We start from the raw sequence: 16,284 nt of genomic DNA on the forward strand, positions 1-16,284 counted from the left end.
AGTAGGTCTCAGCGGCTTTGTGAATAACTTTTAAGAAAAAACTCCTACGTAAAATGTTTTAGCGCGAGTTAGGAGCACTCCTAGCGGTAAGATAAAATGCTTTGTGAATACGGCCCCTGATTCTTTTTTTTTTTTTTTTACATATACCAAAAATATGGTTACGTAAATAAAACATACAAACAAACCGAGCTTTGTCTCCCCGCAACCTTATATTGATTGTGTCTAAAACGTTCTATGAGTTCTATGAGCCAATAGGTGCGTTTCCATCCCCCTGATTTTATGCAAACTTTGAAGTATCGAATCAGTAAACGGTGATGGAAACACCAACATTTGCATAAAAATCCTGTAAAAAGGTTTATCCACTCGCTTGAGGTGGTTTTTGAGAAATGCGAAAGAGAGTAAATTCGCAAAAGGGGAGATCGAAACACACTTTTCGAAACAGCTGTGACGTAGCGAACTTTGAACACACAGTACTGACAGTCTTTCAGATTCCCGCATGACGACCGGCCATAGCAACCCTGCCGACATCAGCGTGTAACGTCATCACCCTATTCCGCTGCAACCACTTGATGGAAACGCACCTAATTCAAATTACTTTTTTGCGAACTTTCTAAAGATTCGCATCACCTTTTAGATGGAAACGCAGCTAGCAAATTGTGTTCTACATCACAATTGCATGCTTTAATAAAGTATTGTTTTTAACTACCATTACAAGTCTCGTTTGGTCTAGTTGCTAATGGGCTTCACTGCTTTTTAGCTCTACTTGGAAGACGCCATTTCCTTCTTACTGCACCCAGTTATGTATTAAGGATATTTATGAAAAAAAAAGGCACGTCTGCTTTATATATATGCTTAATATTTACACTTAACCTGGGTTATTTCGTCAGAACATTAGAAAGTAGTAGGCTACAAGCATGTTGATTAACATTTATTCCATCATTTCCGATTCCCTGGCTAATGACGTAACAGACCATCTGACTTAACGAACTAATCGTGATAGTGAACTGAACTGAAAGAACTGATTCCCGGAAAATAATCGTTTTGCCCATCCCTAGTGTTAAGTCAAAGTGTGTTTTTAGGTGAAAATCCAAAATATTTCTTCAGCACCAAATGAATAGGACCGGTGTGGTCACCATCTTCATTGTTAAACATTCATAAATTATTTTACAATGCGACAACACATCGCAATGACCGCTCTCATTTTCGAGGCATTGGAGCATTGAACTGTTAGTTATCAAGTTCATGGTAATAATTTTTGGTCATTATTAAGTTATTCATCAGGAAATTGTTCATCATGCTGAGAGATTGATGTGTTTGAAAGTGCCACAGGGTTTCTCATGCAAGGCATGGCAAAACACAAAATCACCCTCCACCCATTGAGCACATATTTGACTATTAATACAGGGAGATTAACGGACGGACAGGTGTCCTGACTGGTTCCACCCTGAGTACTGTTCAACTGTGATCGCCTCGACGTAATCTGTCTTTCCTCATTGCAAAGCATAACAGTCAGTTTTGACTTTTGAGTTTGATCACACGCTTGTCTGGCTTCTGCTTCTCACTCTTCCTCTGCTTTTAGTCAGTATAGCACATATTCCCTAACTGGTGTTGTTTTGGAATACCAGGACACTGGAAAATGGTCTGGAGGTAAACACAACTCTTTTGATTATGATAAGGAAATGTATTATTTTAAATTATATATTATATGTAAATGTACTGTATAGGCCTATACTATACCAGTCATAAAATTACAACCCACTAAACAAAGTTTACATTCTGTGTTACAACATTAACAATAACAAATTGCATTTATAAAGCGCTTTCTTGTAGGCTTATGTTAACAAATTATAAATAGAGCAATCATTGACATTGGTTAGCATCACTCTTATTAGATATAAACATAAAAGACACAACAGAAAGTGTTTTCAGAAATGTGCTCTCCATTTCTCATTTCAGTACAACTACCTTACGCTTCACCATATAAAACAAGGATACTACATCTGCTTCACCAAGCTTTCAGCTTTCATCCAAACAACCAGGGTCAGAGCCCTTTGAATTGGGAGAAACCTTTGATCCGGTTGGCCGCCTACACTCCCATAACCCTCGGAGCATCGCTCCACCCCACCCCAGCCTTTTTTATGGGCACCCTGTCTCACCATGGGAAGGCCTACTCTCATGGTGATCTCCTTAACCTCAGGCCTGAAAGAGCTAGACCTTATAGGCCCGGCCATCCCAAGCGACCTGGTCTTGATAGGAGACCACGCCTTCCCCCTGGCCATGAACGCCCAAGGTGCTGATGGCCGCCTCCCTCTTTGGACGTGGACGCATGGTAGTCCTGGGTCACGAGAGCTAACTGACTGCCTTGCCCGCCGTGGTGGAGAACGCCCTCACCTGGCTCAGGGGCGATGGATCTGAAAACCCCCTGGTTGGTATTCACCAGAGCTGCAAGCCAGTGGCGGATAACCTCTGCCGGTCCGTGTTCCAGGCCCAGATGGTGGGGGGCTTCCTCCAAGACCTGGGGGTGGGGGTGTATGTGGTGGATGCCTACAGCATGGCTCCTGATGTGAAGTCCCTGGTGGAGTTTCTGAAAGCTGGAGGGGGGCTGTTGATCGCAGGGCAGGCCTGGTCCTGGGCTGGACAACACCCCAAGCAAGACGTTCTGAAGGCCTTCCCAGGGAACCAGGTGCCCAGCGTGGCGGGGATCTACTTCTCTGAGCACTGTGGAGAGGTTGATCTTCTGCCCGTTTATCCTCAGATTCCAACCTCCTGGCTGGCTGTGGTGTAGGTTATTTGTTTGTTTTTGAGCCTCAGCATTTTTAGACTTGCTTGACTTTTATCTTTACTTTATTTGACTTGGCTATAAGTGTGATACAAGACCACTCAGCATATGTGATGTTACAGACTAGGGATAACGTCAAGCCAACTAATCCAGTCAAACAACTCAACAAAATATGATTTTAATTGTGTCTGTTTAGGTTAAACCCATTGTGATGTTCCTTGTTCTCTTTCATATATTTCCATAATCCAGAATTGGCAAGGACTTTAAGGATGATTTGGAGTCCCTTCTGCAGGGCGTGTTCGAGTTGGACATCAGCGGTGGCGCGATAGCCTCCGAGGTCCTCGTCCACGGCCCTCTGGCCTTCCCCATCGGCACCACCCCGGACGGACGGGCTTTCCTGGCTGGAGCCTACTATGGCCGGGGCCGGGTCATCGTGACCACACACGAGGGCTTCATGGGCTGGCAGGTGGGGTGAACAAGACATCACCGCAACGTTTTTTTTGTAGCAGTGCTGCAGAAGCAGGTTTCTCAAACAACAAGTGGTTAGTTGTTCCCGAATAGTTAAAGGAGACATATTATGGTCTTTTCCCAACAAGTAAACATAGTATTTGAGTTCCAGGAAACATGTTTTTGAAGCTGTTTGCTGGAAATAGTTTTTAGGAAAAATTATCTTGCCTACCACTATTCCCCTCTGTTTCAGTCCCTTCAGAATGCGCTGTTTCTGGTGTCTGTAACTTTAATGCAAATTAGCTACTTCCCATTGACCAATGAGCTGTCAGACTGAACCACAGCATGGAGGAGAAGGGATTGTTGCTGTTTGTGGACTCCTCAAGTTCTATATCTATATAATATAATATAATAATAATAATAATAATAATCCTAATAATTAGTACTGTCAGTTTAACGCGTTATTAACGGCTATAACGCAAACCAATTTTAATGGCGTTCATTTTTTTATCGCGCGATTAACGCTCTTTTGGCTTGGAGAACGTTGTAGTTTTTTCACCTGCTGTCTAGCAACAACTTGTCACGTTAGAAAAACAACACCACCATACCGGATCTAGCTACACCGGAAACAAAACAACAAGCACGCCCCACAAACTTGTTGGGGCAAGCAAGGACACGGAGCGGGTGAAAAACTCCTTAAAAGTGTGTGTGTTTGTGGGTCACTCTGTTTGAGCCCACACAAGAGTTCATTGTTGTCATTAGCTGTTACGTCTTTCTGACCAATCGCAGTTCAAGGCCCACCTGAGCTGTACCACTACGGGAGGAGCCGCTCAGTTACTCCCCTCTAGACAAAATCGACTTGGTTGCGACTTTGACAGTTTGAGTGTTGCATCTGTTGTTAACGGCCCACCGGGAATTCTCCCGACTCTCCCGATTACCACTACGCCACCGTGTGTGTGTGTGTGTGTGTGTGTGTGTGTGTGTGTGTGTGTGTGTGTGTGTGTGTGTGTGTGTGTGTGTGTGTGTGTGTGTGTGTGTGTTTAGGCGTTAGTTGATAGCCTGGTAATGTGTATAGGCCTACGTACGGTAGGGATATTCATACTGGTTTAAATAATAAATGTTACTTATAGTATTTCCCATCTTTGCTGAGCAAGAGTTTTGTTCGAACGTTCAGTGATTGAAACAAATAAAATCCTGGGCTATTGAAGTCTTATGGTAGGCCTACCACTGTCATGCACCTACCCGAGGTCAAGTGGACCGGGTTGAATTCACTGTGGGCATCTCTTCTTACTGTCCTTCTCAACACTCTCTGATCTCACGAAAAGGCAAGCAGCACGAAATCAAGGGATATTTAGAATATTAAAAAAAAAAAACGAGTTAACTGACATTAATACGATTAATCGCGATAAAATATTTTAGTCGCTGGACAGCACTAATAATAATATATATGGGTACTTATACAACGGGGGACCTAAATCCAGCGATCTGATTGGTTCCCAACTGTTGTATAATGAGCGTATACATAACTGCTATGACGCCCGATCATTTTGTGAAAGTATCACTCCGCGCCTTGAAGTGGAAAGTGTCAAAGAATACAACCGTATTTTTACTAGTGTGTGTGTGTGAAGTCATTTTGCCATAATTTTAACAGTTGTATAAAAGCAATAGCACAGTTCACTGAAGTCTAAAATCGGCGAGTGAACTGCTCCATAGGGTAAATTGCCGGCGAACCGCTCTATCGGAGCCTTCTCTCGGAGGGACGCTAAAGTGTGTTGCATAGCGACCGTCGATGCATAGCGGCAGCCAGGAGGGACTACTTTTTGGTAGTCTTTAATAAAACGGCTACTTTGACTTTCTTGGTTTCTTTTTAAATGTAGTGTGTCTATGACTTTCGTTTCGCCATAACAGTAACAGTGGTATAATGAGTACATACCACAGCCTGGCGTGATCTATTGCTTAATTATATAATATAATATCTAGTATCACGTCCAAAAGCAACGTGCGCCTCGCATGATATTATGAATCATTAAGACTGGGTCTGACGTCTCTGGTACTTACCACAACAAGTAAAGACTCGTAGTGGGGGATATCTCGGCCATGGTTGAGAAGAATTGGGGGAGAAGAATATCTCCAAAGGAACTTTGGCCTTGACTCTCTGAAGTCCATGAACCGGGACATGGGAGAGAAAGGGATTGTACTCCGGGAGCTGAGCTGCCGGACTGCCGCCTAGCTCCCTGCTCCGGAACTGTCGGACTGCCGCCGCTTCCGTCCTGGCTGCGGCCGAAGCTTTTGCGGCAGTCCGGCAGCTCCGGCGGTGTACTCCGGGAGCTGAACTGCCGCGGAAGCTTTCCGGCTGCTCCGGCGGGTGTCCTCTGGGAGCTGAAAAGTCTGGCGGGGGTAGCTCGGCGGCAGTCTGGAAGCTCAGTTCCGGAAGTACATCCCTTTCTCCTCCATGTCTCCTCCTTCGGATTGCCGCTGAAGCTTCGGCAGCAGTCCGGCGGAGAAAGGGATTGTTCTCCCGGAGCTGAGCTGCTGCCGTATTCCCCCCGCCGGAGCTGCTCGTCCGCTGGTAAAGAAAATCTTAGCTATGCTCTGATTAGAGGGGAGCAGGGAAGTTGGAGGTAATATTCAACTGTGCCCCCTTCCTACGTAGGAGGGGGCGCCCAAACGGACTCGCTCGTTTGGTAACTTTAGGCGGGGGTACTTTCAGAAATGCATAGGCCTATCTCACTCAAAAAATCCCGTACAGACTTTTTTCCCAAACATGAGACCCCATGAAAAAAAAAATTTCATCGACGCCATTTTGTTTTCAAGACTCGATAGATAGATTGACGAACAAAGAGATTGTGACAGCCGTCAGCAACACGCAAGCTCTGTGTTTGCCAATCTTAAAAACTAAATGGCGTCGACGGGTGATCTACTGATGGTATTGTGTGTATAAAATGTCCTTTTTAATAAACAATCTGTACACTTACAAAGTTCTCAATGCCTCGTTTTATATGTTAAAGGGGACCTCTCATACCACCAGGTGTGAGTGTGATTAGCCATTACAAGCAGGTTTGAAAATGTGCAGCATTGTGACATCACTAGTGGGCGTGTCCACCTAGATGTGTGCTGGATAGATCAGTCTACCAGCCTACCCAGTGGACTGAAGTAAACGTTGCCCATCTATCCGTCTGACATCTAGGTGGACACGCCCACCTGTGATTTCACAATGCTGCACATTTTGAAAACGTCTTGTAATGGCTAATCACACTCACACCTGGTGGAATGATAGGTCCCCTTTAAGACCCTTATTATACTACCAAAGAAGTGTCGTGCTACTTTTAGCCTTTTCAATGGTATAAAATAGTGATTTAGTTTTTACCATAAACACTGCCCCCATTGTTCCAAGTTTATAGTGTTTTGATAGAATCGGCTAAAAACAGCCAACTGAAGAAAGCGTCTATCTGCGAACGTTTCAACACGTTATCATACAAAACATATCCCAAATCCATTTTACACCGGAATTACCCTTTAAGTGCAGTCATTTGTACTTCTTTTGGTGATAACATACCATGTCGTTTGTTTAATACTGTCTCGATAGCCGGGCAAACAGCCTTCTTTGTTGTTGTTCAAGGCTCCTCTACAGTGTACCTCTGAATGGTCATCTTATATAACAAACCTCATATTAGATAGAACGGTTGTGATTAGTCAGTCTATCTCGTACCAGGCACAAATCTTTTTGTATGGGAGGCAAGCCAGACCTTACCTGCGGAGAAAACATGAGCTTGCATGATTTGTCAGGTTCCAAGGCGCAGCCCAGAAGGGTTAACCTTCTCGGACACTTGTAGGGTAAGGGTCATGAGGGTCACCGTTTTAATTTTTAACTTAAATTGCTTGTTTATTGATTTATTTGTTTATTTATTTTGTATGTGTAATGCACCTTCAGTTGGCACTCCCAATTTCGTTGTATAGGTGACTGTACAATGACAATAAAGTCTATCTTATCTTATCTTATTAAGTTCCAATACTTTTTTTCAGTTTTTCAGATAAAGGTTCACAATTTTATCAAAATAAATAACCCTTCCAAGACAGGGCCCTCTAGGGGTATGGAGCTAATCAAGGTCAGGTTAAACATGCAAACCATGGTAATCTTTTTCTCGTGCATGATATCTTATTCAGACCCATGGTGCTCTGGCAGCACTTCTCTTTATCCATCTCGGACCTTTACATGGGTCCGAGATGGTAACCCTCTTGGACAGCAACTTAAGCGGGTTGTCATAGTATTGATCGCTGATAATTGCACAGCACACATAGGGCGGGACTTATAGTGCCCACACCTAGCATCCATTACAAGGATGCGTCAAGGTATGTTCATAGGGAGGACCCACTCCCTTTGTAGATATAAAAGGCTCATTCTACGGTATCGAAAACTATTCTGATATGAATGGGGTTACACACTAAATTAACACATATTGTGGCGAGCAGCACGGAAAGATGAGACCGGAGCCAAGGTTTAAGGAAGTATGCAGTTCCGCGCCCCATGCACCGCACGACTATGGTCTGCCTTAATTATCCACCTATCTTATGCATAGAAACCTTGGGAGCTGGACTATGTGGGTGGCCTTGGAAACATACCTACAGGTGAGATGAGGACTCATGCTCATGATTTTGATTAGTTTTATATGCACCTCATAGCCATCTCCACCCTTCAATCCATACATTTTAGTACTCAGCAATAACAGATCACTGGCTTCACCGGGCATCCAAATTAGGACACACTGGCCCCTACATATGGTCTATCCTCCATCTATATGTCACTTGCTCTCACTACCTCAGCTCCAGGAGGCGTTCGGCTGGGCAGCCTTTAAGAAAGTGTTCGCCGTCTACCACGACATGAGCATCGTGCCCGGGGACAACAAGGGCAAGATGAACCTGTACAGCAAGACCTTCTCCATGGCCGTGGAGCACAACCTGTGTGCCTTCTTCAAGGCCTGGGGCTGGCCCATAGAGGCCGCCACTGAGGAGGAGCTGTCCAAGCTACCTCCGTGGACCAACCACCCCATGGCTCGCTATCAGTGAACCTTCCTATTGCCTCTGAAGAAGAGACCATCCGTCAAGGATGGACGGCTTTGTTGTGGGACTCAAAGGCTTCTATCCATTTCCTTTTTAATTGCTATTGCACCAGTGGCGGTCGGTTAGATGGCCCTATATATACTGTATTGACACAGATTTAACGAGCTAAGCTTTAGAAAATATTATCCAAACAGATTTTTAAAGGGATGGGTGTCATGTAATTAAGTGTTTGATTTCTCAGTAGAAAAATACTAAATGTATGATTTGTATTTGTTCATGTATTTAATTATATGGATTTTGCGTATTCCTTTTTTTCTTTCTTTGTTTTTGAACCAATCAGTTAATTTCACTCAGCCTTTTGTGAAACAGAACACAATTCAATTTAAAATCCTTCACCAAATGCGCTCCCCTAAATAGTACAGTAGTAGAGTTTTTATTTTAATAAGAAAATAAGAAAACAAAAGCAAAGGTATGCACACAATACGTATCCATAGTTTCGAAGACATATTGGATATTAATGAGTTACTGTGACTGGGAGCGGTTTTGCACATTACACTCAAATGGAAAGAAAAGCAGGACAGCAGGGTTATCTGTTCTTCATAGATGCTGAAGCAACCAGGCTGCTGGCTGCTGGCATAGGGAGACAGGCCAGAGAACGACTGCCCTCAGTCTCCCAGAGGCAGGAACTCTAGCTCCTGGCCCAGGTGCTGCTTTAACCACGGCACAATGGTGAAAAGGCTGATGTGGAAGTCACGAGCATCGGCAGCAGGACGCCCACGACCTTTACCAGAACACCGGTCTACGGTACCCCAACTCAATACCCCCACCTAGTCAGAAAGAGTTGTAGATAATAGGCATTCATCAAACAGGTGTAATAATATAGTACGGGTGAAAAGAGGTGTATCTGAATTATGGCACTTGCAATGCCTACGGACCGTGAATAACTTCATGAGATACACCTGCTTTCAGCTCTTTTATTAGGCCTCTGTGGTAAAGAGCCCTAGTTAATCACCATAATATTGTGTTTCCTCACTCACCTGAAAGTAGCGCTCCCTTTTCTTCAAGAAGAGTGAACCACCGGAATCGCCTAGAATTGTGAAGTCGATTTTGAGAGCGTTGTATCAACAGATTTTCATATCGTGCTGGTGACGATCGGTAAACAGATCCCTTGCCTGTCGGGAACTTACCTTTGCAGCTGACGGGGTTTCCGGACCTGGAAGGGCCTCCGGTACAGAGGAACCGCTCGGGTACTAGCTCATCCAATGTCACGTCGGGGGCGTCCTTCAGTTCCCAGGCAGCTTTGGACACGCATGCTTGCCTCTGGAGGGAGGCTGGAGCTAGTCAATTAATTGTCTTACACGGTGATAAGACTTACATCTAAATAAAACATACATGGGGAGTGCCCACATAAATAGTACAATGGCAAGTACTTTTATGGAATCTTTCGAAGTGATAAACAGCAATGACCACTGAGAGTGAGTTGTTCAGTTGGGCCAGAGATTCATCAGGGGGACACCCACTCACCTGCTCTCCAAGATGAATCAGGGTTTCCACACGTTTCGAGGTTTTGTCGATGAAGGATGCGTTAGTTTCACTGCCTGGTAGTAATTCCTTTCCTGCACACACACACACACACACATAAACACAAGCGCACACAGACTGTAACGCACACAGCCTGGATCATTGAAAGGCGCTATATGAATCAAATATATACACAGAAGTATGTGTCAGTAGCAATGTGTTGTAGGTTCAGGTCGAAAGGTCAGGGCTCATCTCCTACTGTGCTGCTGGCATGTGGATTTGACTCGCTTCATGGCTCGGTCGGCGGCCGTAGTACACGGCAGGCAGACGGGTCTGTGGGGCCACAAACCTTTGCGTCAGCGCACTCGTAGGGTTATCCATCTGATGGCACCTTAGGGCCGATCCCCAGCCCTCTAACTACAACACACTCTGTTTCCACTTTTGTGGCTGGGTATGGTTACAGGCTTCATTGAACCAGAGGAGATTGAGATTAAAATGTTGTTTTCCAGAGCGACCAGGCAAGGAAGGAAGCAGCATCAAACAGGTGTACATCATCGTTAACAAACAACACAAAAGAGGGCTCTCATCCACAAGCAACCAGCAGCATGGTCTGAGCATACACCTATGAATCTGTTTATGTGAACGATTATTCTGCATTTACAAACACTGTCCGGTTCCAAGTTTGCATCGTTGCTGCTCATCTGCGTCTCCGCGGACAACCCATCGGGAATTGAAGGTGACCCCCTTAAGACCGTCTTTACCTGGCCTCTGACAGAAGGGGGACGCTGGTGTTCAGCTGCACCAGAGCCACGTCAAAGTCGTAGAACTCGGACACATTTCTGTGCTGGAGGCCTTTGATGTTGAAATCTGGGTGGATGAAAATCTGACCATCCATCATTTGCTGTTTACCACCTGCGAGGGGAAGTATGAGGTGAGTCAATTGATATGATACGTTTTTCAAGTATCAGGGAATGGATGCCCCTTATTCGCCATTGTTTAAGGGGTGATAATCTGCTTTTTCGACTTTTCCCATTGCTTTAGACTGTTATATGATGAATCTATACTTTTTATTTATTTTTCTACTACAAAAATCTAAGTCCGAGCTAGGGGGAGTATTCACGCCCATCAAGAGTGCCCCTCAATAAGTGTGTGAAACAAGCAGAAGCCTGTTTCATGGTCAAAGTCAAAATCACAAGAGTGTGGGCGTGCTGACCAATCACAGCAGACTTGGCTACTTGGAGGGGGGACTTAAAGCGACACGATACATAACTGGGGCATTTTTCCTATTTCCTATATTCCTATTCATATTCTAGTAGTACCCCCCTGAAAAAACATGATATGGGATGAAATCGCATTTCAGTGTAACTTGTCTCGTAGGCTAGTTGATGATTTAAGTTAAACAGGAAATGACCCCAGGAAACTGTTGTTGCTCAAGTGTGCCGAAACAGAGTTGGATAGATGAATGATATAACTTTAATTGTCCTTTGAGCAAATGCATGAGTTAAAAGGTGGACCAGGAATGAACCAACACTTACCGTGAGTGACTTCTATCTTTTGCCTCCGTACCGCTACACTGTGCCGGGCGAAGCAGTGGGCCGCGGTCAGGATCCAGTTTGGGCTCACAACGGATCCGTAGCATTTTTCCTCTCTGCTCAGATCGGATGCAAGGATTTTAAGAGCGACGTGCCATGGCCTGGTGTATTGGCCATTTACTTTAGGATCATCGCTGTCAAGCTCTTCCTCTGCCACCCCACACTTGGTCGTCGTCTTGATTTCTAGATGCAAATCCATTGGCAATGACTCTTATGGTACTTAAGAATACCGTACCGAAATTGAACCGGATCAACACTGTCTGATGGAATCACCGGATGAATGGAGGTTAAAAAGTGTCCACTTATCCACTATATATTGTGCAATATTATGAACTATTTACAAAATAAATAAATATATATATAAAATATGTATTTGACAAAAATATTGAGGCCGCAAATACAAATAAAAGAAGCACATTACTGATCATCTGGTTAAAGGCTTCTCCCAGACACTGGAGGTCTTCCAGAATGAAGATATGTTCCTCGTTCTGCTTGTGTGAGGCGATGTCATTCAGCTTTTTTTTGTTAATCTTCGTTCCGACACCAAACACGTACACGTCTGAGGACGAGTATGACGTTAGTCTAAAGTGGCGATCAGTATTCGAGTTTAAAGACGATAGTGTGATTGCATACCGAGCAGTTCCTCCAAGGTGTGGCCGCCAAAATGGGATCGTATTTTGGCAAGGGCAATCTGGGGTTCGGGACCAGTGTTGGAATTACCTAGGGAGAGATAGGGACCCTCATGTTACCATTTTACAGCACAATACATTCCGTCAGACAATGAGTTGGCCATCAATAAAAGTCAATAAAAAACTAATTGAAGGGAAAAGATTTAGCAAAATAAAACCATTACCATCTGTTATTATGAGAATAACATTCTGAGTCTCCATAAAATGATTATCCTCTCGGTCTAACTTCAGTAAAGCCATCATCTCATTTACTCTATGCAGTGCTGCAAAGAGATTGGTCCCTATTTTGTCCCCGTGATCTGCAGATGAAAAAAAGAAAGAATTCACGAACATGAACCAGTGGTGCATGCAGCAATTGACAACGTCCGGACACAGTACAATCCCACATTGCGTTAGGGCTGTCCTACCTTTGGGGTCAAACTTCTCTATTTCCTCAATGACAAGTTGAGCATCGGCACTTATGAAGGTATTTATGATGGTCACAATGTCTATAGCCTCGCTGGCGTAAGAAACCACATGGATCTTCATCTGGACATCAAAGCTGTCCAGCTACAGGGGAGGAGTAGAGAAATATTGGTGATTATATTTTGGTTGTTTTTGGTGCAATGCGTTGTGAGTCCAATGTAGGTTTCCCTGCCCTCTAAAGGGGTGATATTGAGCTGAGAGTGTACAGACCTTCCTGATGAGACTGATAGCAGACTGTCTGACTGTGTCGAAGTCTTCGACCAGGCTGCCGGATGTGTCCAGTAAGATGTAGATGTTCAACCGACTGTGATCCTCAACGATGATCATTCGCCCGTAGCCCTCTTGAAGGACGCTTTGCGGGGGGGGGATCTCTGGTGGAAGAGCTTCAATAACCCCTGACAGGGAGCCGATCATTAAGGCTGCCACGGTGCTGGGGCTGTCGAAGCCATTGTAGGCTGCATAGAAGTTTTATATGATCAACAACATTGATAAAAACCAACAAGAGTTCTCACCACCCTCATCATCATCATCTGGGAGGTCTATCGCCCTTACCCTGGCATCGTGGGGCTGAGCCGGTCCACTCCCTGCTTAAGAGACAGACACGCTGGCTCGAACCCAGCAGGTCCAGACCTGCCTGGCAACGATAGGTCAGTGTGTCCCCCACCTGGAACCGGGACCCTGACCTCAAGGCCCCCGCTGGGACGCCTGGGTCGTTGCAGGCATCAACGACATCTAAATAAACCAAACGCAAATAAAAAACGAATTTGTTTTGGTGTTGACATTTGGACATGGCTTTTAAAATAAATCTAAAAAAGGATTACAGATTATTAATATTAACCCACTTGCTCCATTAAAAGGTTTAGAGAAAAGGGGTGTAGTTGGATCATGCATGTACGTGAAAAGCTGATTCTCTGTGTAGTGCTATTGTAACGCTTGAAAAAAGTAGGTCAACTCGGGTCGATATATACTAATATACAGACAAATACACCTGATCAATCGCTTGAATTTAAGTACTATCATAGCCTTCTTTTACCGTTAGGTACCAGACACATTCATACCAGAGGCCACTGAACACACAGTATGTTGTTTGTGTGCTGGAATGAAGTGTTGTGAGGCTGTTTGTAGTATTTGGTTCAATTCTCTTAAGTTCTTAAATTCTGTTAAATAAATAAATAAAATCCCTGAATCAAATGCTCTGACATAAAGTGGAAAATAAAACTGTATATCTGGCAGTCACAGGCCTGACCAATTATTTAATTTGGCCCGAATGAAATTATTGGATGGCCTACCTGTCTGTCTACCTAGCTCCCCAGCTGTACACTCATTGCACATGATGAGTCTTCCATAAGGCCATGCAGACATGATGGTAAAGCGAGCAAACTAGTCAACGTGCTTTGGGGGAAGGGCCTGAAGGGAGGGCTGAGATTCTTTGTGTTCATTCTTTCTGGTCAATTTTAAAACCTAGCTTCCCCGACTGGTTTCTCAGAATTGCCTACCCTAGCATCAATCATTTATTTTTATGCTGTATCCCAGAGATACACATTCTAGGTTCAGATGGCAAAAATCATCCCTATACACATTGAAACCATCTGGATTTTGCAAATTGATTCAACTCATAGGTGAAATCCTGGCTTAGTTAAGGCAAGGAGCAAAATGTGGAGGGAATTCTGGATAAAACATTCACAAATTCAGTTTCTATGTTCAGCCATCCTGACCATTGTTGTCACAAATAGGGCTGGTTCCGGTCCACTCCAGAGAGACGGTGCAGGTCCTGCTTGCTGAGCCAGAGAGGGTCAACCCTCCAAGGCAGGAAAAGTTCTGCATAGTCCCTGGACGGAACCACTGGTCCCTCGGCCAGAAGTCCCCATTATCCAGCTGGAGCTGGCCGGGGCACACTCTCTCTGGAAGAGGAAGAGTGGGAGAGAGAGTGAGTGACACGTTAAAACCCATACCAAAGGCATCTTCCTTCAGAAAGCAGAGATTTACCTTTGCATGTTGCCCGTGTCACTAGTCTGCCATTCGCTGATGTCATGGTTGACCAATCCCCCTCATCATCACATAGCCTATGGCTAACAGGGAAAGGGTCGTATCCGTGGGCACAGTGATAGGTCAGCACACTCCCATACAACCCTCCCTAAAATGGGAACATTCATAATTCGTTACACTACCTTGCAACAATCCAATTATTACGTATTTGCAAAAGGATGATGAATTGTATTTGATGTCGATCAACATTTCCCATATACATCAAATTGATACATAATTTTATATCACAATTTCTTAATACTATACATTATGTACTATTTAGAATTATTGTTAATTATAAACCTAAAAGATTTTCTTGCAATGAAAACCTTCTTATGTAGCTTCATTGTAGATAACATCTCTTCATTTTAGAAATCGACGCAGCAGATTGTGTTAACCATTATCGTCTAAATCACTTGTAAGCATCTACCTGTGAGTAGGACACATAGCCCCCTCTGATGGTCTCTTCAGTGGAGCATAGAGGATCGCTGTCTTCATAGTCCCCGTAGTCCACCTCCTGCATGCACACTACACACAAGCACACGCACGCACATACAAGCAAACACACACACAGGCACACACACGCGCACACACACACACACACACACACACACACACACACACACACACACACACACACACACACACACACACACACACACACACACACACACAGGGTAAGTAAAACCAAACTAAAATAAAGGCAAAAATGACAGTACATCATCAGATTACAAGAGACAAGGAGATTGGGACCACTGCTAGCACAGAGAACTCAGGTCATGCCCTCGATATTTTCCTTTGTTATGCCTTCAAAACGTATATTATGTTGCCGTTCCAAAATCAAGTAGCCCACTATCACCTCAGGTTTCCATACCATGAATTCAAACAAAGCCCATTGAAACAATGATAGATTTCAAAATTACAAAATTACACAACTCTAAGAAGGACAACTTGGCTGATGAAGGGAGCTACTGGTTTCCTCTTCCCGGACTCATATGCCATCTGCCACCTGCTCAAGCATACAACTGTAGGTCGCAATTGAACAATGTATTAATTAATAATCATAATTGTTGTACATATTGATTGTTGCTGATAAATAGATAGAGGTCCACCTCAGCTTATCACCTATAAATAATGAAGCCAACTGACAAAAGGTTTAATATCAGCTGGAAAACATTTCTGGTGTGGTGTCACTTAGGGGCACAGGAGCCGGACGGATGGCGATGTGGGGCACAAAATATAAATAAACAAGGTATGGAAACAGAGGTATATTGGTCTCTGCATCAAAGTGACACAGAGATATACACTCCTACTCACCCTCTGGGATGGACAGGAGCAGGAGGACGCTCCACAGTGGCCCCGTCAACATGGCTACACTCTGGTGTGTTCAGTCGGAGAGAGCCCTGTTACTGTCCTGAGCCAGATGCCTGCTGCACTAGTTCACCACTATGTTACCCCGACGCAGGGAGGTTGAGCAACTCGGGAAATCAAAGTGACACACTCTGCCCTTTCAGTTATGATTTCTCCTTACTTTTATCCATTTCGGAGAATATTTAAAACGATCACTTCCTAAAATGATAAGTTCTGGATTCCTGCCATGTTGATACACTCAACCCTTTTGTTTATGTTTCACACTTTCATGTGTTTATAAAATAGAGGCCAATTTTTTTGATGCTTTCAGGACCATCAGAATACACCAATTATCTGT

At 44.2% G+C, this 16,284-nt stretch overlaps 3 protein-coding genes across 3 annotated transcripts; 2 read left to right on the top strand and 1 right to left on the bottom strand.

Annotated features, from left to right (window-relative positions):
- The first annotated feature begins 2,271 nt into the window (after positions 1 to 2,271).
- On the top strand, positions 2,272 to 3,254 carry LOC132473860 (TRPM8 channel-associated factor homolog). Its single transcript, XM_060074142.1, has 2 exons — positions 2,272 to 2,781; positions 3,029 to 3,254. Exons 1-2 carry the CDS (start codon positions 2,492 to 2,494, stop codon positions 3,252 to 3,254), a joined length of 516 nt encoding a protein of 171 aa, XP_059930125.1. The 5' UTR covers positions 2,272 to 2,491.
- Positions 3,255 to 7,802: 4,548 nt separating this feature from the next.
- On the top strand, positions 7,803 to 8,415 carry LOC132474658 (TRPM8 channel-associated factor homolog). The gene is made up of 2 exons (XM_060075466.1): positions 7,803 to 7,852; positions 8,048 to 8,415. Exons 1-2 carry the CDS (start codon positions 7,823 to 7,825, stop codon positions 8,288 to 8,290), a joined length of 273 nt encoding a protein of 90 aa, XP_059931449.1. The 5' UTR covers positions 7,803 to 7,822; the 3' UTR covers positions 8,291 to 8,415.
- A 286-nt stretch (positions 8,416 to 8,701) lies between these two features.
- Positions 8,702 to 16,053, bottom strand: si:ch1073-280e3.1 (complement factor B). Its single transcript, XM_060075465.1, has 17 exons — positions 15,894 to 16,053; positions 15,007 to 15,104; positions 14,538 to 14,685; positions 14,267 to 14,452; positions 13,104 to 13,283; positions 12,762 to 13,006; positions 12,494 to 12,635; positions 12,251 to 12,385; positions 12,031 to 12,117; positions 11,819 to 11,956; positions 11,341 to 11,580; positions 10,567 to 10,717; positions 10,065 to 10,138; positions 9,809 to 9,900; positions 9,472 to 9,604; positions 9,322 to 9,371; positions 8,702 to 9,111 (listed from the first exon to the last, which is right to left on the bottom strand). The coding sequence occupies exons 1-17, from the start codon at positions 15,943 to 15,945 to the stop codon at positions 8,950 to 8,952; spliced, it is 2,313 nt and encodes a 770-aa protein (XP_059931448.1). The 5' UTR covers positions 15,946 to 16,053; the 3' UTR covers positions 8,702 to 8,949.
- Between the last annotated feature and the right edge of the window lie 231 nt (positions 16,054 to 16,284).

Source organism: Gadus macrocephalus, chromosome 16, assembly GCF_031168955.1.
Source record: "Gadus macrocephalus chromosome 16, ASM3116895v1".
Taxonomy (NCBI): Eukaryota; Metazoa; Chordata; class Actinopteri; order Gadiformes; family Gadidae; genus Gadus; species Gadus macrocephalus.

What these genes read in the sequence shown, in the direction of transcription:
- LOC132473860 (XM_060074142.1), top strand. Translation starts at nt 2,492, where the DNA reads ATGGTGGGGGGCTTCCTCCAAGACCTGGGGGTGGGGGTGTATGTGGTG. An exon ending in ACCTCCTGGCTGGCTGTGGT is followed by an intron (nt 2,782 to 3,028) that starts GTAGGTTATTTG and finishes TCCATAATCCAG; the next exon opens with AATTGGCAAGGACTTTAAGG.
- LOC132474658 (XM_060075466.1), top strand. Translation starts at nt 7,823, where the DNA reads ATGTGGGTGGCCTTGGAAACATACCTACAG. An exon ending in CCTTGGAAACATACCTACAG is followed by an intron (nt 7,853 to 8,047) that starts GTGAGATGAGGA and finishes TCACTACCTCAG; the next exon opens with CTCCAGGAGGCGTTCGGCTG.
- si:ch1073-280e3.1 (XM_060075465.1), bottom strand. Translation starts at nt 15,945, where the DNA reads ATGTTGACGGGGCCACTGTGGAGCGTCCTCCTGCTCCTGTCCATCCCA. An exon ending in CCCTATTTGTGACAACAATG is followed by an intron (nt 13,284 to 14,266) that starts GTCAGGATGGCT and finishes TGGTTTATTTAG; the next exon opens with ATGTCGTTGATGCCTGCAAC. An exon ending in CACCTTGGAGGAACTGCTCG is followed by an intron (nt 11,957 to 12,030) that starts GTATGCAATCAC and finishes ACTCGTCCTCAG; the next exon opens with ACGTGTACGTGTTTGGTGTC.